Genomic DNA, 23,720 nt, shown 5'->3' on the forward strand with positions numbered 1-23,720 from the left:
AGTGTCCTGACGGACGGCGAGGGGCGGGGTTTGGCGGGCGGGGGCGGAGCTTTGCAGACGGCGTGGTGGTAGTTCGGGTCCGGTGTGGAAAGCGCCTTGTGGGAGTGGGCGTGTTTGCTGGACAGGAACGGGGCGCGCTGTGCGTGATGACGTAAGCGGCGTTGATTGGGTGCAAGAACGGGAGTTGCGCGTGCGCGGCGCTCCGCCTTCTGCCCAAATTGATCGCTTCCTTGAGGTAGACGTAGGTGGGAAGGGGCTATTCTCTGTTGTTTGTTGCTTGCTGGCCAGGGCTGTCTTCATTCTGCTTTGCCTATTCAGTCTTGCGAGTCCCCCGTAGCCTCGCCGTGGGGCGGTGTCAGCCAGAAGTGTACAGACCCGAGGAGGTGGAGGAGACTGCCTCTGATCTCCGTTTCTTCTTCCGGGGAGAAGGTGGCACCTGGCCTTGGAGGGCCGCTTCGTTTGAGACCTCAGTGGGCATAGCTGGCTGAGGAGTTGGGGAAGATTTGGGGGCGGGATGAGGATAAGTGGGTCTGCTAAAAGACGGTGTACCCTGGACTGGGAATCTGCAGTCCTGTTGATGCCGGAGGCGGGACTGGACCACTAGGTCAGGCTACACAAGCACACCCATTAGAGGGGTTATCCCGGGCCACCGGCCCTGAATCATCCTTAAGGGATATAGCTCAGGAGAGGCTGCTTCAGGAATGGTCCCCATGCCCGTTACCTTTGCATCTCATTTACCAAGCACTCCAGGCAGTAGGATCCAGCATCTACATTTCTCATAAGTAACCTGTAGCCTTTAGGACAGATCTCAAAGGAGCCTAGGAGTAGATGACTTTTAGGTTTGAATTTACTTTGTTACTGATCTTCGCTTTCTTTCACCTAGTGAGCAGTAACAACATGTCAGGGTGGGAATCTTACTACAAAAATCAGGGTGATGAGGAAGAAGAAGAACAAGAAGAGGGCCTTGAAGCAGGTGGTAAGTGACTTTCATTAACATGTACCTTTGTGTGTGTGTGAAAGACTTTCCCTGCCTATCTCTGCTGGATGACGCTTGTTGCCTCCTGGCCCACCTTTCTCTCTCCAGAGAATCTCCAGTACTTTCCTCCCTTTGCACTATGCAGAGCTGCTCTGAAAGTGGAAATGAAAGTTGTTCAGTCATGTCTGACTCTTTGTGACCCCCATGGACTATACAGTCCATGGAATTCTCCAGGCCAGAATACTGGAGTGGGTAGCCGTTCCATTCTCCAGAGGATCTTCCCAACCCAGGGATTGAACCCAGGTCTTCCAGATTGCAGGCCGATTCTTTACCAGCTGAGCCACCAGGGAAGCCCTAGGCACTTTTATTTGTGTCCTACTCTAGTCTATGGTACATCCCTAGTCTTAAACTTCTGCTGGGCACTGGTAGATTGAGCTCCAATAAATTACACTGAAACATTGGTATTAAGGGTCACCTTAGGTGGCTCAGGGAGAAGGCAGTGGCACCCCATTCCTGTATTCTTGCCTGGAAAATCCCATGGACGGAGGAGCCTGGTAGGCTGCAGTCCATGGGGTCGTGAAGAGTGGGACATGACTGAGTGACTTCACTTTCACTTTTCACTTTCCTGCATTGGAGAAGGAAATGGCAACCCACTCCAGTGTTCTTGCCTGGAGAATCCCAGGGATGGGGGAGCCTGGTGGGCTGCCATCTCTGGGGTCACACAGTCGGACACAACTGAAGTGACTTAGTAGCAGCAGCAATAGTAGGTGGCTCAGGTAAGACCCTTCCTCACCCAGGAAAGTAGTTTTTCTCATTCTTGGACCTCAGTGCAAAAATGCTTTCACCCTACAATAACTGCAGCAACCAAAGAGTAAATGTTAGCAACACAGTTACAAGAGTCATTCCCTCACCTTAGCCTGGTGTTTTGGGAGTATGTGTTCAGGCAACACAGTAACACATAGGCCAAAGGAAAAGAAACAAGGGATGCATGTCTGTTGTTCAGTTAATAAGTTGCGTCCAACTCTTTGCTACCCCATGGACTACAGTACTCCAGGCTCCCCTGTCCTTCATTGTCTCAGAGTTTGCTCAGATTCATGTCCACTGGGGCAGTATGCTATCTAACCATCTCATTCTCTGCTGCCTCCTTCTCCTTTTGCCTTCAGTCTTTCCCAGCATAAGGGTCTTTTCCAGTGAGTTGACTTTTTGCATCAGGTAGTCAAAGTATTGGAGCTTCAGCATCAGTGCTTCCAATGAATATTCAGGGTTGATTTCTTTTAGGAAATAATGTACTCTTTATACTGGTTAGTTTAAGTCCTGGGTAGAAAATTTTAAAGTATTTTTATTAAAAGTGAGAAATATAAGAAATATAAAAAATGAAAGATCTGTAATCTACATAATCTACCACCCTTATACAGCCATTACTATCATTTTGATAATTAGCATATTTCCTTCCTATATCTTTCAGACTATGTATTTCCTAAGTATATATAGTCTGTTTTTGTTTGTATCTGATTTTTATATAATTGTAATCATAGTGCTTATATTTTTTTCTTTTTAATTTATACTTTCAAAATTTATGTTTTTCAAAAAGAATTTTAAACATAACTTTGTGTGCCTTTTTTCTTTACTGTACTATAGATATATCTTTCCATGTAACTGCAAATATAGCCTCTATGACTCATTTTAAATGTGCTGTGATTTTTTTCAGTCTACCTTCCTTTGGACATTTTAGTTTTCAGTTTCTTACTTTAATAAACAACATTGTGGAAATTTTTGCATAGGATTTTTCCATATCTTATTTTCTTAATATAGATTCCTAAGAAGTAAAATTCATTGGCTCAAGGTAGAATTTTTCTTTAAGGTTCTTGACACGTATTGCTATATTGCTTTAGAAAAGATGGGTAAATAAATTTATTGCATTAGGAAGTGGCATAGTCAAAAGGGAGACAACCAGATATTATATGTCTTTTTATGAAAAACTCAACATCACTTATAATGTAATTATGCCAGAAAAAAAGAAAGAAAGAAAACCAAATCTGATGAAGCTTCTGTAGGTCCTTTGTGGAAAGGACAGAACTATGTTAATCTACATCAAAAGAATGTAGTCAAGCAAAATCCAGAAGGTGGAAAACTATATGACATAATATCTAGGTTCTTCGGCAAATAAATTATAAGAGACAAAAGACAGAGGGGATATCCATGGATTAAGAGGCTTTAAAAACTGTTTGTTGTGTTTTTTTAAGTCAAAACCAGTGTGTAGGAATGTTGGCTTGGATGATTAAACTATAAAGAAAAATAAATGAAGAATGATTACCAAAAGTCAGGATGGTGGTTACTCTTGGGAGGAAGGTGGATGTTAACATTGGAAGGGGACCTGGAGAGGGCCTCAGGGGTGACTGGCAAGATTCAATTTCCTGATGTGTTGATTTTAAGAATGTTCGCCTTTTTTTTTTTTTTTTTGGTTGCACTGCGTGAGCGTGGCTTGCCAGATCTTAGTTCTCTGGCCAGGGATTGAACCCGTGTCCTCAGCAGTGAAAGCAGGGAGTCCTAACCACAGGACCACAAAGGAATTCCCTAGGGATGTTCATCTTATAATAATTCATCAGGTTATAGTTTTGCTTAATGGGCTTTTTTCTATTTGTTTTATGTGAATAATAAACATGATAAACATGAAACAACTGCAAATATTTCCTTCAAATTTTTACCCCCATAGGAGATTATTCATATTCAGGAAGAGATAGTTTGATTTTCTTGGTTGATGCTTCCAGAGCCATGTTTGAATCTCAGGATGAAGATGAGTTGACTCCTTTTGACATGAGCATCCAGGTGAGACTACCTTTTCATTTAATTAAGCAAACAAAAAAGTATTAACACCCCTTTAAAAAATGTGGACTCTTAGAAAAGTTTGTTTGGATTGATAAATGGTGGTTAGCCTCCTAGGATGGCTACCTATACTTGCAGCTGAAAAAGAGTAGCAAGAGTTGGAGAGCAGGCCCATTTTATTTTAGGTTTGAACTTCTGACCCTGGGAATACATTGCTCCCACCTTCTGTGTTAGCCCTGGTAGTAGAAGTGGGCACCTCTTTCTCTAGAGATAGTTTGTGTAAGGGAAGGAATGAAGTTCCAACAGTTATGCTGTGAGATAGGTCCTTTTGTAATTATGTGGAAGCTGAGTATTACTTGTGATTGTGGAAGATTATTACAAGAGGACAAACAACCTAATTTTTATTTTTGGTTGTGCTGGATCTTCATTGCTGCACGTGGGCTTTCTGTAGTTGAAGCGAGGTGGGGCTACTCTATTTACGCTGCAAGGGCTTCTCATTGCGGTGGCTTCTCGTTTCAGAGCACAGGCTCTAGGTCATGCAGGCCCAGTAATTTTGGCTCCTGGGCTCTAGAGCCCAAGCCCAGTAGTTATGGTACACCGGCTTAGGCGATCCTCGGGATGTGGCATCTTCCTCCACCAGGAATTGGACTCATGTCACCTGCGTTGGTAGGAGGATTCTTCTGTTTGTTTGTTTAATATTTATTTATTTATTAGGCTGCGTTGGTCTTAGTTGCAGCACTCGAGCTCTCGAGTTGTGCACATGAACTTAGTTGCTCCTTGGCGTGTGGGGTCTTAGTTCCCCTACCAGGGATGGAACCCATGTCCTTTGCATTGCAGGGCAAATTCTTAACTACTGGACCCCCAGGGAAGTCCCTAGCAGGAGGATTCTTATCCACTGTACCACCAGGGAAGCCCCGGACAACCTAATTTAGAAATGAGCACAAGACTTGAATATACATTTCTCTAAAGATGTTCAAATGTCCAAAAGCACATGAAAAGATGCTTGACCTCTTTAGGCATTAGAAAAGTGCAAACCCAAACCAAAATGAGGTATCACACCTACCAGAACTGGTATAATTAAAAAAAAAAAAGAACAATAAGAAGTGTTGGCGAGAATGTGGAGAAATTGGAACCCTCATATGTTGCAGGTGGGAATATGAAATGGATCAGCTGCTGTGGAAAACAGTTTGGCAGTTCCTCAGAAACTTAAACATAGACTTATTATTTGACCCAGGAGTTCCCCTCCTGGGTATTTACCCAATTAAATAAAAAACAGCTTCTCAAATCCTGATTCTGCCACTTACAAACTGTATGATATTAAGAGAGTTGCTAAAGCTCTTATATGTTTTCTCATCTATAAAATGGAAATAATAATAGTACCTGCTGTGTCAAATTGTCAGAATTAAATATTTTCGTTTTTAGATTGAGATGTAATTCACATAACAAAATTAGGAAGTAATTTCATAACCATTTTGAAGTATACAGTTTTAAGGTATTTAGTCATTCATGTCACCACTCCCTATCTCATTCTAAAACGTTTTGAATGGATAAACAAAATGTTTATATATAGTCAGTTCAGTTGCTCAACTGTGTCCTATTCTTTGCGACCCCATGGACTGCAGCATGCCGGGCTTCCCTGTCTGTCACCAACTCCCAGGGCTTACTCAAACTCATGTCCATCGAGTCAGTGATGCCGTCCAACTATCTCATCCTCTGTCATCCCCTTCTCCCGCCTTCAATCTTTCCCAGCATCAGGGTCTTTTCCAGTGAGTCAGTTCTTCGCATCAGGTGGCCAAAGTATTGGAATTTATATATAGGTGGAATATTATTGTTGTTTTTTAGTCACTAAGTCGTTCTGGCTCTTTTGTGACCCCATGGATTGTAGCCCATCAGGCTCCTCTGTCCATGGAATTTCGCAGGCAAGAATATTGGAGTGGGTTGCCATTTCCTTCTCCCGGGGATCTTTCTGATCCAAGGATCAAATCTGAGTCTCTTTCATTGGCAATTGGACTCTTTACCACTGAGCCACCAGGGCAGCCAAATGGACTGAAGCCATAAAAAAGAATGAAGTACTGATACAAGCTACAAGGTGATTGAACCTTGAAAACATTAAGAGAAAGAAGCCAGGCAAAAGGTCACATGCTGTATGTTTGCATTTATATGAAATACAGAATAGATAATCCACAGAGAATGCAGGTGGTAGTTACCCCAGGCTGGAAGGGGAGGGAAGAATGGGGAGCAACTTCTTTTTTTTTTTGGGGGGGGAGCAACTTCTTAGTAGGTATGGGGTTTGCTTTTGGGATGATGAAAATGTTTGGTAACTGTTACAGATAGAGGTGGTAGCTGTACAACATTGTGAGTGTATTAATTGAACACTGAATTGTTCACTTTAAAATGGTTAGTTTTGTTATGTGAATTTCACCTCAATTAAACATGTTACTATTTCTACACAGAGAAGAATTTCTAAGGATTTATTGTATATCTTGTTTCTCATATTTTTGCAGTTGGGAATCAAAGAGTGGTTTCTCATGTTCTAATTTCTATACAAATAGTTCTTTCAGTTGACAAGTCAGAATATCTTGCATCTAAAAAAAAAGAATTAATAAAAACAATTTTGAACTTTAAAGCAGTGGTTTTCAGTCTTTAGTCTACATCATGCAGGGCTTGTTGACACAGATTGTAGGACCTCACCCTGCAGTCCGAATTTCTGATTCTATAGGTCTAGAGCAGGGCCCAAGAATTTGCATTTCCAGGGACTTCCCTGGTGGTGCAGTGGTCATGTTTCCACTGCAGGGGCTCGTGTTTGACCCCTGGTTGGGGAACCAGATCCCACATACAGAGGCCAAATAGAAAAGAAAATGGTTGTCCATCGAAGTTCCAAGGTGATGCCAGTGTTTGGAGATCACTCTTTGAGGAACACTGCTTTAACATTTTTTGGATCACGGGCCTCTTAGGAGATGGGATGAAGGCTATGCACCCTCTGCCCCAAAATGATACACTTACAGTATATGTAAGAAGATTGCTATGTGTAATTTCACAGGGCTCAGTGAAATGGGAATATCTAGAGAACCCAGAAAGAACTGCCGTGTTATGCAGTGAATAAGTGAAACATTCACAGATGAACATAATGTATTTGATAAGGAGCAATGAGAAAACATTTACTTATATTCTTTTTTAGTTTGTATGTGCTGTGTATGTGGTTTATCTTAAAACATGAAGAACCTCTCACTAGATTTTTGTAGAAGTTTGTAGAGTGCTCAAAGAATAGATTAAAATATTTGTAGAAGTGATTACCTTAAAGATTTTAATTGTCTTTAGACTTAATAAATAAAAAATTTAAATTTAAAAAATGACTCCTTGCCATGAAGATTACTGTCAATGACTAGACATGCCATATATAAGTTCTGCATTCCAGGAGAGAGTTGCTAAGGAGGAAGACCAGGTAGCATCTCAAGCAGGATATGGAGGGAGGTTGCCAGGGTTGGTTTATTCCTCAGCTTTGCAGAATCAGAAACTTAATTTTGTCAGTGTCCCTAGAATTATAGGCTACAAGGACTAACCCACTTATGAGACACTGATTTATCAGATGCTGGCTTTGTTTAAATGGATGGCTAGAACTTTCCTGGAATACTGATGTCTTTAAATGTGTAATTAAGCAAATTTTACTTCAAAAAATGCTGTTGGTAGTTACAGATTTATTTCAGGTCAATATACTTTTTTTTTAAACATTTTATTTATTTATTTATTTTTGGTTGCTCTGTGCCTTCATTGCCTGCAGGCTTTTCTGTAGTTGCAGGCACTGGGGGCTACTTTCTAGTTGGGGTTCTTGGGCTTCTCATTCTTCTGTTACAGACCATGGGGTCTAGGCGCGTGGGCTTCAGTAGTTGTGGGGCACAGGCCTAGTTGCCCCACAGCATGTGGGATCTTCCCGGACCAGGGGTAGTACCTCGGTCCTGTGCATTGGTAGGTGGATTCTTAACTACTGGTGGTGGTGAGTCATTAACCACTGGATCACCAGGGAAGCCCCCAGGTCACATATACTTAATATTTGCTTAAATTTTATACATGTATATTTTGTTTCTTGGTATCAGGCTACTAGAGAAATGATAAAGTGGCCTGTGTAAACTCAGCCAATTAAGTAAATGACCTTATTGGGACTCAAATTCTGGTTTTCTGATTCTAGTGCTGGGCTTTTATTCATTTATTTTTATTTCTCTATTATAGAGTTTCCTTCCTGGGTATATACCTGGTTTCAATTCTCTGATTTATTATAGTAGGAACTGCTTATACTTCTGTTCTGTGTTTTATCACAATCTGCTTTTTGTTATCATAATGTAAATGGCCAGCATTCTCACTGGTTTGTGAGTTTCCTGAAGGTAGGAGTCATGCCTTACTCTAAGGCCATGTACAAATTCAGCAAACATATATTGAGTGCCCTACTATGTGTCAGGCACTTGTGGAGCTTAAGTTTAGTGGTAAATAATATTAATTGAAATTTTGTTTTTGTTTTTTCAGTGTATCCGGAGTGTATACACCAATAAGATCATAAGCAGTGATCGAGATCTATTGGCAGTGGTGTTCTATGGTACCAAGAAGGACAAAAATTCAGTGAATTTCAAAAATATTTACGTCTTACAGGAATTAGATAATCCAGGTCAGTAGTATTCTGAGATCAGCTTTTCCCTTTTACATGAGAAGGTCACTCACTGCCATGCAAAAGGAGGGCTGTGGAGGAAGAAGCAATGACATCTTGACTGGGAGTACGCTTTCCTGCACAAGGGGATTCTTACTGGGATGTGGACCTTTGTTGCATGGGTTAATCAGCTCTGGGTGAGAAAGAGACCCTAGGCCCTTCTGTTAGTTTTTAAGTGTGGCCACTGACACCATTCTGACTTTTCTGCCCATTTAACTCCCTGTCTCCGATCAGGTGCTAAACGAGTGCAGGAGCTTGACAAGTTTAAGGGGCAGGAGGGGAAGAAATATTTCCAAGACCAAATTGGCCATGGATCTGATTACTCCTTAAGTGAAGTGCTATGGGTCTGTGCCAACCTCTTCAGCGACGTCCAGTTCAAGATGAGCCATAAGAGGATCATGCTTTTCACCAATGAAGATGACCCCCATGGTGATGACAGTGCCAAAGCCAGCCGGGCCAGGACCAAGGCTGGGGATCTCCGGGACACAGGTTGGTATTCTTATTCTGTCTTTTTTTTTCTTTTTTTAACAACTCCATTACAGCTCCGTTTTATTCAGCAAATAAAGGATAGTATACCCTCTCCCCAAAGGTGAGGTCCCCAATCTTTAATTAATTTATTTGGTCACACCGTGTGGCTTGTGGGAATCTTAGTTTCGCAACCAGAGGTTGAACTCATGCCTCCTGCGATGGAAGCGTGAAGTCTTAACCATTGGACCACTGGGGAAGTCCCTTCCATTGTTTTTTTTTTTTTTTTTGGTCATTGTTTAGTTGCTAAGTTGTATTTTATTGCTTCTTTATAGCTGATGTCAAATATTTGCTTTTCACCCTTCAGAGGAAAATGAAAAAATAAAGTGAAGCTAGGGGAGACCCTTATGTAACATTCCCAGTGAAAATGGCCAGACCATTAGCTGTCCGAAGGATTCTACCAGAGTGAGCTCTTCTTGACTTCAGTGCCACCATGAATGGTGGTTCTTTGAATAACTTTTCTGAAGTCATTAGAGCAGCTGATCCCCTTAACCACTTTCTCTAAGTCCTGAAGGTGTTTATTATCAATCTAGTCTTTGGAAGCATTTATTTAGCATATTTGAACTTAACTGAAAAAAATTCTCCCTTGCTGGAAATTGCTTCCCCTCATTTTTGTCTGTCCTCGCCCCAGGTATCTTCCTTGACTTGATGCACCTAAAGAAACGTGGAGGCTTCGACATATCCTTGTTTTACAGAGATATTATCAGCGTAGCAGAGGATGAGGACATAGGGATTCACTTTGAGGAGTCTAGCAAGCTTGAAAACCTGTTGAGGAAGGTTCGCGCCAAGGAGACCAGGAAGCGTGTGCTCTACAGGTGGGTATTAAGCCTGGGTCAGTGCCTTCGAGGCCCCTAACTAATCATAAGCCATGCATGGCTTTGACCTTCTTGGCAACTTAGCTCTGGGTTGTACCAGCTCTGGGTTATACCATTGCCTCACTGTGTTCCTCTTAAAAAAATGTGCTTTATTTCAGGATCACACAAGCTATTTGCTTTTCTTTCTCTAGACAGAGCAGGTATGCTGTTTGTGTGGAGTAACACACCTCTCCACTCCTTTGGGGTAAACAGCTGTAGCCTAACGGTATCCCCAGGTGCACTCTCTGGGACACTGTCAGTTTTTTTCTCCTCTGTAGATTGGGGATAACAATAATACCTCGTATAGAACAAAAACTCAATGCCTGTTAATTATTATCATTGTTGTGTTATTCTAGTTTCTTATTAAAAATGAAAACGGGAAAGTGTTAGTTGCTCCATTATGTCTGACTTTTTGGGACCCCGTGGAGTGGAGCCCACCAGGTTCCTCTGTCCATGGAATTCTCCAGGCAAGAATACTGGAGTGGGTTGCCATTCCTTTCTCCTGGGGATCTTCCAGACCCAGGGATTGAACCTGGGTCTCCTGCACTGCAGGTGGATTCTTTACCATCTGAGCCATGGGAACCAGAGGGTTGGATTATCTTCTTTTAGAGAATTTAGGATTAGAATCCTAAAGCCTCTTCAGTGTTTTTTACTGAAGAGCATCAGATTTTGATTTTAGACAAGTTTCCTCAGTATAGAAGAATGAGACCATTGGTAGTTTTTGAGCTGTTTTAAAAAAATTACAGTTCTGCTAGAAAACCCATGAAGTTTTTTAAGGAAACCAAGATGCAGCTCTTTGCTATAGTTGTAGTTTTGCCTTTGGTGTCTCTTTCCCCCAAGAGAAGACGGGGGGACATTTCTCTTTTTCCTCAAATAAGCACCCTATCACCTTCCCCCTCTTCCTGAAACAGTGGAATGTTGTTACTACTGCAGTTTGGAAATCTAACATATTGGTGGAAGCGGCAGGGAGGATGAAATTGTGGTTGAAAGTAGGTTATGGAGTCAGATTGACTTGAACTCTAGTCCTGGCCCCTCTGCTGTGTGACCTGGGGTAAATCATGTGGCTTCTCTGAGCCTCAGTAAAATGGGAGCAAAAACGGTTCCTCCTTAAAGGACTGCTGTGATGATTAAAAGGAATAACGTAATTATAAATGATAGCTAGTCTTACTATTTTGTGAAAGAGTCATTATGGGATACTGGATATGAATAATACTGAATTGGAGCTATTTGAGAACTAATTGCCTAATGCTTAGAAAATTATTACACTTATCCTTGCTATAATAAAATAACGTAATTATTTTATTGTATGATTATTATGTGCCAGGCACTGTCCTAAGCTCTTTGTCTCCAGACTCTCAGGAACAAGTCTGATGGCTTGAGCCTGGACCAGATATGCCCATCCTTTGGTCAGGGTAGGGCACGGTACTTTGCTGGACATTTTCCCCAGTAGGGAAAGGGAGATTCCCAAAGAAAAATTGGGGTTTCACAGTTAAAAGAAGAGGGAAGGTATACCAGACAAGCAGAAAGAACAGATAACATAGTACTTGTAGGGTTATGAAGGTGATTAAATGAGAGAATAGCTGTAAAATGGTTTAGTAAATGGCTAGACTCACTTTAAAAAATCATTACAATACATTCTTTATCATTATTTTAAGGAGTTAACAATATGTTCTGAAACTAATTTTTTGTGGTACAGACCCTGAGATGTATTATAGCAAACTCCATTGTATTATTAAAATGCTTTATGTTTGTATTCAAAGAGCTTGAATTATTGGACGGGATAAAACAAATCAGGGCTTGGGAGCCATGAAGGTATTTTAGATAGGAAAGTATAATCTTTCAGTCCAAATTAAAAAATTTTTCTCTCCTTCAGGTTGAAGCTTAAACTCAACAAAGATGTAGCACTCACTGTTGGCATTTATAATATGGTCCAGAAGGCTTACAGACCTTCTCCAGTGAGGCTTTATCGTGAAACCAATGAACCAGTGAAAACCAAGACCCGGACATTTAATGTAAATACAGGCAGTTTGCTTTTGCCTAGTGACACCAAGAGATCCCAGGTAGGTCTTCCTTCTTAACTGAATTTTGTCCTGTTGAACTGTTGAGGAGGGAGACAGGATCAGTCTAACCAGTTAAATAACTTTCATGTGTGCATCTTTCCAGCCAAGTCGTTGTCATTACCCTTTGGACTATGGCGTCTGGATCAGTAATACCTTAGGGGCTAGAAAATTAGAACCAGTTATTTGAAAGAGATGTCAGTGAAAACTTCAGCCCTCAGTCACTCAGCACATGCTGCTCTGAGTCTTAGCAGTCTAATTCCTTGCTCAGTACAATGGCAGAAAGGGTTGTATAGTTGACTAGGTAGGTGAGTTGTGTGTACTCAGTCGTGTCCAACTCTTTGCAACCCATAAACTGTAGCCCACCATGGTTCCTCTGTCCGTGGGATTTCCCAGGCAGGATTACTGGAGTGGGTTGCCATTTCCTACTCCAGGGAATCGTCCCGACCCAGGGATCAAACCCAAGTCTCTTGCATCTCCTGCATTGACAGGCAGACTCTTTACTACTGTGCTATAGGGCTTCCCTAGTGGCTCAGTGGTAAAGAACACGCCTGCCAATGCAGAAGACCAGGTTTGATCCCCGGGTTGGGAAGATTCCCTGGAGAAGGAAATTGCAACCCACTCCAGTATTCTTGCCTGGGAAATCCCATGAATAGAGGAGCCTGGCGGGCTGTAGTCCATGGGGTCACAAGAGTTGAAGACAACTCAGTGACTAAGCAGCAACAAGGGGGATGAGTTAGGGAAAGTGTGAAGTGTGTTAGGTGTGAAGTATACTGTTTTTTTTTTTAGGGAGAGGGTTGTTGTTGTTGTTGTTGTTTTTTGCCAAACTAACCACAGTTTTTCCTGTGCTTTGAAATGATACATGCATGCCTTTCTTAATCTGAAAGACAGACTAAGAATGTAGAACCTTATGTCTCATCCTCTCACCTTTGTTTAATCTGTAGAAGGATTTTAATTTATTTGGCTGTGCTGGGTCTTAGTCGCAGGATCTTTGATCTTCCTTGTGGCATGAAGGATCTTCTGGTTGGGGCACGGAGGATCTTTATTATTTAATTGCAGCATTCAAACTATTATCAGTTGTGGCACGTGGGATCTAGTTTGCTGACCAGGGATGGAACCCAGGCCCCCTGCATTGGGAGCACAGAGTCCTAGCCACTGGACCACCAGGGAAGTCCCAATATTCTGTTAATTTCTGCTGTATGGCAAAGTGATTCAACTCTATGTAGGGCTTCCTTGGTAGCTCAGCTGGTAAAGAATCCACTTGTAACGCAGGAGACCTGGGTTGGATTCCTGGGTCAGGAGGTTCCCACTCCAGTATTCTTGGGACTCCCTGATGGCTCAGTCGGTAAAGAATCCGCCTGCAGTGCAGGAGACCTGGGTTCAATCCCTGGCTTGGGAAGATCCCCTGGAGAAGGGAAAGGCTCCCCATGTCAGTATTCTGGCCTGCAGAATTTCATGGACAGAGGAGCCTGGCAGGCTACAGTCCATGTGGTATGTATGACTGAGCAACTCTCACTTTCATATATATATATTTTTTTATTTTATTTTATATTTTACATATATTCTTTTCCATTATGGTTTATCTCAGCATGTTGAATATGATACTTCCCTGTAGAAAGGTTCGATATCTAAAATTAAAGTTGAATGAGTCATCCTTCCTTTTTAATTATGCAAAATGTGGGAGAGCAATTTTGTGTAAGTTCAAGACCTAGGAGGATCAACTAAGTGACTAAAATTAGATATTATTTTGATTCAACCCTTGAGATATTTTTTGGAGCACAAATTTCAGGCCAGAGTGTCTTGCCCTACTTTTCAGAAGGAGAAGATGATTGTCTTCCCCTTCCATTTTGGAGGTAGCTACCTTTCCATGTTGGTTTATTGATAGGCAGTACCTCTTCTGGTTACTGAGTTTCTTTCTTGATTCATTGTGCCTCCAAGAAAAATCTTAATTAAGGGCTCTGTTTTTACTTTTTTTTTTTTTAAATAAAACTCAAATTTGATTGTTACTAATTTCTGTTACAAATCACACATTTAGGATCCAAATGCAAATGTTGACGTTTGAAAGTGTAATAGATAGTAACAGACGTTTGAAAGAGATTGTGTGTGTGTGTGTGTGTGTGTGTGTGTGTGTGCCTCCCATACTAAATGAGACCTCTCACAGTGCCTGACATAGGTCCTCTCACTGAATAGGTAAGGTTTGAGCATCCTTTATGTGTCAGGGGGTGGTGCTGAGAGTTTGTTGTTGTTGTTCACTAAGTCGTGTTCACCTCTTTGCGACCCCGTGGACTGAGAGTTTCATACACGTTGTTACATGAGGGAAAGCATAAATGCTTAAAGAGCCAGGCCTTTAGCACCAGACAGATGTGGTTTGGTTCAAGGCCCAGTTCACTTGTATAACCTGGAGCAAAGTTAGTAACTATTGAGCATCAGTACACTCATGTGTAAAGCAGAGTTTTTAACAATTACCGCCTAGGAAATTGTCACAGATGATAAACTGGGTGGCAAAAGTGCAGTGCCTGGTCAGCCCTCAATAAATGTCCGTTCTCATTTGTAGGAGGAAGGTGCTTCCTGCCCCTTAGAAGAACGCTGGTTTTAACTTGCTAGTGTCACGTGGCAACCATTTGAGTCTCTGTGTAGCCTCTTTACATGGCTCTCGTCGTTCCCTTTCTACAGATCTATGGGTGTCGCCAGATTGTCTTAGAGAAAGAGGAAACAGAAGAGCTTAAGCGGTTTGATGACCCAGGTTTGATTCTCATCGGTTTCAAGCCCTTGATGATGCTGAAGAAGCACCATTACCTGAGGCCCTCGCAGTTCGTGTACCCCGAGGAGTCCCTGATAAATGGTAAGGGGCACAGGCCACGGGTAAACGAAGAAGTGATGTAGAAGGCAGTTTACCGAGCAGCATTTCCCAAATGGCTGCTGCTAGAAACTGAATAGGAGGCGTTACTGGGTGTTTTGAAAGTGTTTCATGCTCAAATAAATTTTAGAAACATGGGACTAAACAAAGAGATTTCTTTAGGACCTACAGTACCCTAATATGTATTGTGAATATCCAGGAGGGGATATGAAATTAGCATATTTAAAACTTACTTACTTTGAAATTCTTTCTTGGAGGCATCAGATAGGGAGTTTGGGAAAAACAAAACACAATCCTGGCATCTTCCTGTTGCAATTAGAGATGCATGAACTTGGCCACTGGACTGATACTGAAGCTGAAACTCCAATACTTTGACCACCTGACGCAAAGAACCGAGTCATTGGAAAAGACCCTGTTGCTGGGAAAGATTGAAGGCGGGAGGAGAAGGGGACGACAGAGGATGAGGTGGTTGGATGGCATCACCGACGCGATGGACATGAGTTTGAGTAGGCTCCGGGAGTTGGTGATGGACAGGGAGGCCTGGCGTGCTGCAGTTCATGGGGTTGCAGAGTTGGACACGACTGAGCAACTGAACTGAACTGAACTTGGCCACTGGGTTTATCTGTCCAGACCTATATTCCTCTGTGCTATAACTAATGAACTCCCTGGATCTGGACCTGACTGGTATTCATTAGCAACTAAGGCTTATATCATTAGCCTAATGATAGTGAAAGTGAACCAGCATCAGTAATTCACATTCCTAAATGGAGTATTTGATGCTCCCAATCTCTTACTCCTTTCCTTTTTGTGCCTCTGCTCCCCCAACTGTTCCCTCTGCTCTGGGTCCGTCACCCCTGACCTATTTAAGTATCCAAAGTCCTTTTAAGAAAATGGAAGAGAAACTGTAGGCTTATAACTTGGGCTAAGAGGGAAGACAGGAGGAGACACCTTTAGGATGTAGAACCCTGGGACGTTTGTTTTCCAGGGAGCTCAACCCTGTTCAGTGTTCTGCTCACCAAGTGCCTGGAGAAGGAGGTCATGGCTGTGTGCAGATACACACCGCGCCAGAACATCCCGCCTTGTTTTGTGGCCTTGGTGCCACAGGAAGAGGAGCTGGATGACCAGAAAATTCAGGTGGCTCCCCCAGGTAGGTGGAAGAGGTGATTTCAGGGCTTTTGATATTGAACTTTTGAACCTGGCTTAGGCTTTGGAATCAGTCACTCATGGGATAGCAACTCGGACCGGCCAAAGCAGAGTCTCTAGGAATGGAGCCTGGGAATTGTGTATTTATAAGGTTGCTGTTGTTGTTAGTCGCGAAGTCGTGTCCGATTCTTTTGCGACCCCATGGACTGTAGCCCGACAGGCTCCCCTGTCCATGGGACTCTCCAGGCAAGAACACTGGAGTGGGTTGCCATGCCCTCCTCCAGGGGATCTTCCTGACCCGGGGATCTAACCCATGTCTCCTGCATTTCAGGTGGGTTCTTTACCCACTGAGCCACCTGGGAAGCCCTTTTATAAGGTCGCATAGGTGAATTTGAAGAGCCCCCAGAGAAGACTGTCATATGTGGTTGTGCAGTACACAGCATGTACAACTGTACAAGGCAGCTCTGCAGCCAGGGTTGAGAATTGACTACATAGGGACTATTCGTGGGTTATTGTCATAAGTTCATGGCGTCTCACAGATACCACAGTCTTTACTAAAAACCATTGTTTGATACCCTTGTGATGTTTAATAGTCGGTTTATCTCCTGTGAACAATAAGGCAGTGAGGTATAGTGGAAAGACTGTGGGTTTTGAAGTCAGATTTTATCTTATACTTAGTGTCTGAAGTAAGACACGTAAGTGTCTTTTGTTTCAGGTCCTTCTCTGCCACCCATTACCTGGCCAACTTGGGCAGATAATTGAACCTTCCTGTTTATGTTCCTTCTCTGCAAAGATGACAATTCTGGAATACTTTTCTCTCAAGGTTGTTTCACATTTGATATGAGTTAATAAACATATAAGTGCCTAGCCCAAGGCAGCCTTCTACTGTCGATGGTAGTCATTATTCTTCATTAGCTATGCTAGTAAAAATGATAAAGTAAGTCTTTGAATGTGTTCATATTTCTAACCCTGGTCATCATAATGCTTAGGAACAGCTTTTATGTCAGTTCTTAAGCTGTAGCCTCTGCTGTATGCTCCTGAGGCTGTGAGGCTCTTCCAGCCCCGTTTCTCCATTGCCAGCAGGCTCTCAGGGAGACTGTCAACAGTGGGTGCTATTGGGAGACATCAGTGCTGGGGAGAGCTAAGAGGCTTGCTTCTTCCTCTTGCTCGGACCTCTTGGCATTGCCAGCAAGGGCTCTTCACCTGGGTTTCAGCCTCTAGATTTTTCAGTCTTTCTGCAACCCATCAGTAATAGGAGAGGGATCAGCCTGATAACCCTTACCTCTTCCCGTTTAGTATGTATTGAGGGCGGGGAACAAAGGGGAGAGGTTAGCTCTGAGGAGAGGCTGATGGTGGGACGTAGCCCTCCAGGGAGGGGCACCGTCCACCTGGCTCTGGGTGTAGGGAAGAAGCTGGAGGCTGGAAGCTGGCACGGGTGGGACATGAACTGGAACAGGAAGTACCTGAGAAGGAACACTCCTGCTTTCTGGCCTTCCTCTTGACGCCAAAGGGAGTCTGCTAGGCAGATGCTAACAGGAATCAGCTGATAAAGAAGAAATGGGGTTTGCAGGGTGTCAGCCCCAGCAGAAAAAAAAGAAAGTTGCTTAGTCGTGTCCGACTCTTTGCGACCCCATGGACTATAGCCTACCAGGCTCCTCCGTCCATAGGATTTTCCAGGCAAGAGTACTGGAGTGGGTTGCCATTTTCTTCTCCAGGAAGAAAATCCCTGGTCTTCCTGACCCAGGGATTGAACTCTGGTCTCCCGCATTGTAGGCAGACGCTTTACCGTCTGAGCCACGAGGGAGGTCAGCCCAAGCAGCACAGGACACAAAAGGGTGAATTGGGGCTGAGAGAAAAATGACAACTCAGTGACTGAAGCCTTTTATTAGGTCAAGTCTCTGAAGATATACCTTTCTTCCTCAGGCTTCCAGCTCGTCTTCTTGCCCTATGCTGATGACAAACGGAAGGTGCCCTTTACCGAAAAAGTCATGGCCAACCCAGAGCAGGTAGACAAGATGAAGGCTATTGTTCAGAAGCTCCGCTTCAAGTACAGGTGAGTGATGTGTTTTTCACAGGCTTTCTTCTGGAACTGCCTCCTGAGTTGAAGGTCTACCTAGAGTTTCGACTTAAACACAGACCAAGAGAATATGATTTTATTATTTTCCATTAACTGATGGTTTATAACTCTTTAGAAGCTATATGGAGAGTGAAAGGTCTTGTATTGAAACTCTGGAATTGGGCGAAGTGTCTATAGCTGGTTGACCTGTTGTGCTGAGAAAGCCAGGTTGGTTAGTTGAGCTTGCTCAACGAAGCAGTGGTAAGGAGAAGGTTCTTGGATGGCCTTCTTCTTGATTGTTGTCACACAGCGAGTAAAAGTAAGTAAATCCAGTGTCAGCTGTTGCAAGGTTAAAGGATGATTATATAATTTAAGTTATTCCCCCTCACATGCACGTAGACCATCTCCCAAAACCTCTGTAAAGTGACACCATTTTTTCACATTCCATCTTTTGTCTCTGGGCTACTTCTGGGCAAACTGACCTTCCTTCTTCAAAGGAAACCTCCTGGTATAGTCCTTTATTGGACAATTGGAAGCATTGTTAAGATTCTACCACGTGCTAGGCACTGTTCTAGATACAGTTCCAACAGTGTCTCATTTATATAATTCAATGGTATTTTCACAAGAACCTGCCCATTTTATAGATGAAGAAACTGAGGCTTAGAGGCGTGAGGCAACTTGTCCAGATTCACCAAGCTAAAAGGAACGGGAGCCAGGGTTCAAGTCTAGGACTGACTATGCCTCTAGGTTCTTTCTCTTTTTAATCTCATGTTGCTTTTGTATATGGTAAAAGAGACTATCAAGTTCATTATCTCCTCACCTCCCATCATCCGTCCTTCATATTTTCTCTATACATGCCTCCCCTGGCCCTGCCTCCTCTATTTCTGTCTCTGCCACAGCTGCCAGTGCCAGACAGATAGGCGGGTATTGTTTTGCTTTTAAGTACACTTTTGGATCTTTAGCATCAGACAATAAATTGAAAATTGGGACGAAAGAGGTTGATTTAAGAGAGAAGACTCCCAGCTGTTTTACCCAGGGTGTATTTCTCAGCTGACCTTGGGCCTGCACTGTCTCAGCTGAGTTTTTATTTTTGTTTTTAAAATATTTACATCTTAACTTTTAAAATGTATTCATGTTATTGTTAATGTTTTAACAGGTGTGACAGCTTTGAGAACCCAGTCTTGCAGCAGCACTTCAGGAACATGGAAGCCTTGGCGCTGGATTTGATGGAGCCTGAGCAAGCAGTGGACCTGACATGTAAGGAGGCCGTAACCGAGCTGAGAAGTTCTTTTCATGGGAGCCTTTCATGTTAATTTTTCCTGCTCCAGTACTATGCATGCGTTTCCTGGCAGCCTCTAAGTACTTGACCTTGTTCTTCAGGTCATCTCTGCTTGAGAGCTTTTCTAGACCAGCTTTGATTGCCTGGGAACAGATCTGGCCAATTCCACAGTAAAAGGAGGAGAAAGTGCCAGGCTTCTGAGACACATCTCTGAAGTAGGCCACCCATGACTCCGTGTTGGTAAAAGTTAAAATCAACAATCTGTACCATCTACTGAGTGCTTCCTGTGTGCTGGGCACTATTGTCCTATGCATTGGCTCATTTATTCCTGCGACTGTGGGGTGGGTGCTGTTACTGTCCTTGGTTTGCAGAGAAGGGAGTGATTTGCCCCAGGCAGTAAGCAGTAGTGGTAGATGGACCTAGGTTCAGAATCCTGAGAGCTGGCCCAGAGCCCTTGCTCTGAACCGCTGTGCCCACTGCTGCTCCATCAGAGGGCATGCTCTGCCTTCAGAAAATGTACCTCGTTACCCAGCATAGAGGAGATCTGCCTGGCCTCTGAGCTCCCTGCTGGTCCCCGTCTGGATTGTGACTCTGATGTATTCTGTAAGAGGATGCATGACATTTAGCGATGTCAGTAAATACTCAGTGGAAAACAGGTTGGATTTAATAGACTCTAGACAGAGGTTGAAAAGATCAGAACCATTAGTTTGGCCTTCTTGGCTTCCCAGTTATTAATGTTCTCTTTCATACTAGACAAAAGGAGTCAGCCTTAAAAGCATAAGAGTTACTGGACCTGGGTCATGGTGGTGACTATCAGCTGGGCCTGGCATGCCCCCGAGCCCCACCGCTTCAGCCTTCTCTCACCCTCCTTCAATTCATACTCTGCAGAGCTGGCCGGCAGGGAGATCCAACATGTCAGTCTGATCACATCACTCCCCTGTTCACAGCCCTTCAAAGTTTCCCCAACACTCTGAGCATGAGGCCTAGTTCCTGGGCAGGCATCTGAGGCTTCCGTGACCTCGCCAAGCTGCCTTTCTGGCCTCCTTGCTGGCCCTGCCCTCATTCCCCACCTGCAAGCAGTGTCACTTGCTGTCTCTCATTCCTGTGCCTTCTGCGGAGACCGGACTCAGCCTGCCAGACTGTCTGCACAGAGCCCTTCCTGCACCCTGCCCCACCGAGTTCCCACATGCCTGTATGGCCCCTTCCTTCACGGCACTGCCGGACTCTACTATGTTTGTGTTTTTACCTCCTTCTCCTCCCGCCTGGCCTGTAAGCCCCGAAGGCAGGGACTCTTGTTGAATCCCCTGGCTCTAGCCCTGTTCTCAGCTCTGCCCCTTCTCTGCTGTTTGACCTCGGCAAAGTAATTTAACCTCTCGAATTTCCACCTCTGTACAATGAGGAGAGAGGTTTCCCTACCTCACAGATTGTTAGGAGGAGTAAATAAAAATAATAGTAAGTTTAAAGCATTTAAGAGAGTGCCTGGCTATTGTGCTGATTAAGTGCAGTTGTGAGAAGCTACTTGGTAAATGTTAGAGTTTTAGTGAACATTTTTGTGGCCAGATGAGCTGCCTCCTGGAGCCTTCACACACCTCCCCGTCTCAGCAATTACATATTTTCTTCTCTGGTCCCTGTAGATTTGGACTGGGCAGAGGCTGGGCTTGTGACTCACCAGGCCACTCTTCTTATGTTTTTATTTTCTAGTGCCCAAGACTGAAGTTATGGATAAAAGACTGGGCTCCCTCGTGGATGAGTTTAAGGAACTTGTCTACCCACCAGATTATAATCCCGAGGGAAAAGTAACCAAGCGAAAACAAGGTAAGGAGCTGGGCATGGATGTTCAGTGGGTTTCTTTTTTTTTTTGGCTGCATCGCACAGCTTACAGAACATACTGCCTGTGTTTTCACCTAGAAGTTTTATGGTTTCAGGTCTTACATTTAAGCCTTTAATCCATTTTGAGGTTTTTTTAAAGTATGGTGTGAGAAAGTAATTGATTCTTTTGCACATAGCTGACCAGCTTCCCTAGCACCATTTATTGAAGAGGCTGTCTTTTCCCCCTATTCTTGCTTCCTTTGTCATAGATTTATTGCCCCTGTAATGCAGGTTCATTTCTGGACTCTTATCTGCTTCACTGATTTATGTGTCTGTTTCAGGGCCAGTACTATATTTGATTACTGTAGCTTTGTAGTATAGTTTAAAAGTATAAATGCTTTTTGAATAAAGGAAGGAAGGAAGGAATGACTTGTTCACCCAGAATGATCAGGAGTTTGGGGTAAACTGGTAAGACTCACGACCTTTAACTCCCCTCCCACCTAGATGTGATCCTTTTTAAATTTTGTGTATAGCTGAAGCTGCCTTATCAAGACACCCATCTTCCTCAGGGTATGCTAGGTGGGCATCACAGCTTTATGGAAGATGGTTAACTGCTGCCCAGATCATGGGAAGGCCCCTGTGCCGTATAGCTGGGATCCCACTGGTAGCCTTTCCAGTCACTCCCACCTGACCTCTGTCCTCAGATGATGAAAGTTCTGGAAGCAAAAGGCCCAAGGTGGAGTTGTCCGAAGAGGAGCTGAAGGCCCACGTCAGCAAGGGCACGCTGGGTAAGCTCACCGTGCCTGCACTGAAGGAAGCCTGCAGGGTGTACGGGCTGAAGGGCGGGCTGAAGAAGCAGGAGCTGCTGGATGTCCTCACCAAGCACTTCCAGAAGGCCTGACTGGAGAGCATACGGCCAGCCACCCTTCCACAGTGTAGCCGGGCTGCCCGATTTTGTTTTTATCAAGTCAAAACCTTTCTTTTCCTGATCCAGGAAGAGTCTAGGACTTTGTTTACGAGACTTTCTGTTGCCATGGAGACACTGTTGCCCTCTCGCTTTGCTGTGCCTTACTCTACTGTCTGAACAAAGAGCCTAACTTTGTACTATAATTGTTCTATAGTGTAAAAGAAAAAAGATGTCAGCTTTGCATCCAAAGCCGTTGGCTGTGAGCTTTATCTTCTCTCCCACTGGGAACGCATTTCCTCACAACGGAAACAAGAAATATCAGTGAGGGCAGGGAAGAGTGTGACAGTTAAGGACACATGAACACTTTAGGGATGATAATCCTAGTCAGGTTATGTTCTGATCCTCTGTTTTCCCACCTGTTTTCCTTTACATGTGTCATATTAAGATCTAAATCAGATTTCAGAAGTAATAACAAGGTAACGTGTAATTCTTATACCACTTGCTTCATGAGTACATGGCAACTCCCCTACTCATGTTGTATTTTCTTAATATTACATTCAAGTATATGAAGAGATACACATTTTCTGTTGCCCTGAGAATTTGGGTTGCAGTATAAGTGAAATGAGTTATTCCTGTAATTTTTCAGGGGAGCTGTAGGAAGTTCAAGAAGATAAGGAGAGGTTTGATGGGAGAACGGAAAAAGGAGGGGTCCTTGTATCAGGAAAAGGGGAAGAGGAGGGGAGGGATCTTTCCGTGTCCCCCCTCCCCATACCTTCCCTCCTATATCCTCCCTGCCCCTTTCCTTGTTCTTTCTTCTGTTACTGCTTTTGAAGAATTAGCCTGAGAGAAGGAAGGAAAGCACCTGGAAAGGTTTTTATCCTCTGAGGATGGCTTGTAAGTCCTGTGTCTTTGAGGACTAGAATGAGCATCTCATGAGGTGAGTGTAGGAAGGATCAGATTACTCTTGGACGAGGTTTTCAGTTTTGGATTCTTTGCTCTGAGTTTTATGGATTTTTTTAACTTTTTTTTGCTTGTGTTTGTTTGGAAAGGAGATGTTATATTCTTGTTTGGATTTCTTTCCTTATCTTGGGGAGAGGGAAAATAATTATCCAATTAGATGACTTTGAGGATACAGCAAGATAATGCAAAATCATTTAATACAGGAAGTGTTCATTCTTGTTGCTGGAAAATAAGACCACCCTCGTTAAATGACACATGCTTGGACACTGGGTTCTAGAGAGCGTTACTGGAGAAGGCGATGGCACCCCACTCCAGTACTCTTGCCTGGAAAATCCCATGGACAGAGGAGCCTGGTAGGCTGCAGCCCATGGGGTCGCTAAGAGTCGGACAGGACTGAGAGACTTCACTTTCACTTTTCACTTTCATGCACTGGAGGAGGAAATGGCAACCCACCCGTGTTCTTGCCTGGAGAATCCCAGGGACGGGGGAGCCTGGTGGGCTGCCGTCTGTGGGGTTGCACAGACACGACTGAAGTGACTTAGCAGCAGCAGAGAGGGTTACTGGTACTACAGAGGTAGATCAAAATCGGGCTGGTCATCACAAGTAGGAGGGTAAGATTGAGGGCCACCACTCGCCGGGGCTTTGTTTTCAAGCTGGTGAGAAGGAAACCTAGTGAGTCCCAGGCTTTTCTATGCACTCCTGCAGGCCCCTAGGCTCCCCCTCCTCTGTTCTGTTTATGAAATGGAGAGAAGAGTTCAAGGGTCAAACAAAACATGGGTAA

General features: G+C 43.6%; 1 protein-coding gene across 5 annotated transcripts; it reads left to right on the plus strand.

The window, feature by feature from the left end:
* The first annotated feature begins 179 nt into the window (after window positions 1–179).
* Window positions 180–22,228, plus strand: XRCC6 (X-ray repair cross complementing 6). Of its 5 annotated transcripts, none has more exons than XM_065944741.1 (13): window positions 180–235; window positions 884–976; window positions 3,690–3,802; window positions 8,315–8,453; window positions 8,727–8,981; window positions 9,649–9,832; window positions 11,745–11,931; window positions 14,602–14,770; window positions 15,771–15,932; window positions 17,852–17,981; window positions 19,141–19,241; window positions 20,965–21,078; window positions 21,777–22,228. In XM_065944741.1, the coding sequence occupies exons 2-13, from the start codon at window positions 898–900 to the stop codon at window positions 21,971–21,973; spliced, it is 1,830 nt and encodes a 609-aa protein (XP_065800813.1). In that variant the 5' UTR covers window positions 180–235; window positions 884–897; the 3' UTR covers window positions 21,974–22,228. The 5 variants fall into 5 exon arrangements, with proteins under 5 accessions (XP_065800813.1, XP_065800833.1, XP_065800821.1 ...); XM_065944749.1 differs by having other exon boundaries at window positions 222–245; XM_065944735.1 differs by lacking the exon at window positions 180–235 and adding an exon at window positions 252–429.
* Window positions 22,229–23,720: the final 1,492 nt, after the last annotated feature.

Source organism: Muntiacus reevesi, chromosome 1 (genome assembly GCF_963930625.1).
Source record: "Muntiacus reevesi chromosome 1, mMunRee1.1, whole genome shotgun sequence".
NCBI lineage: Eukaryota > Metazoa > Chordata > Mammalia > Artiodactyla > Cervidae > Muntiacus > Muntiacus reevesi.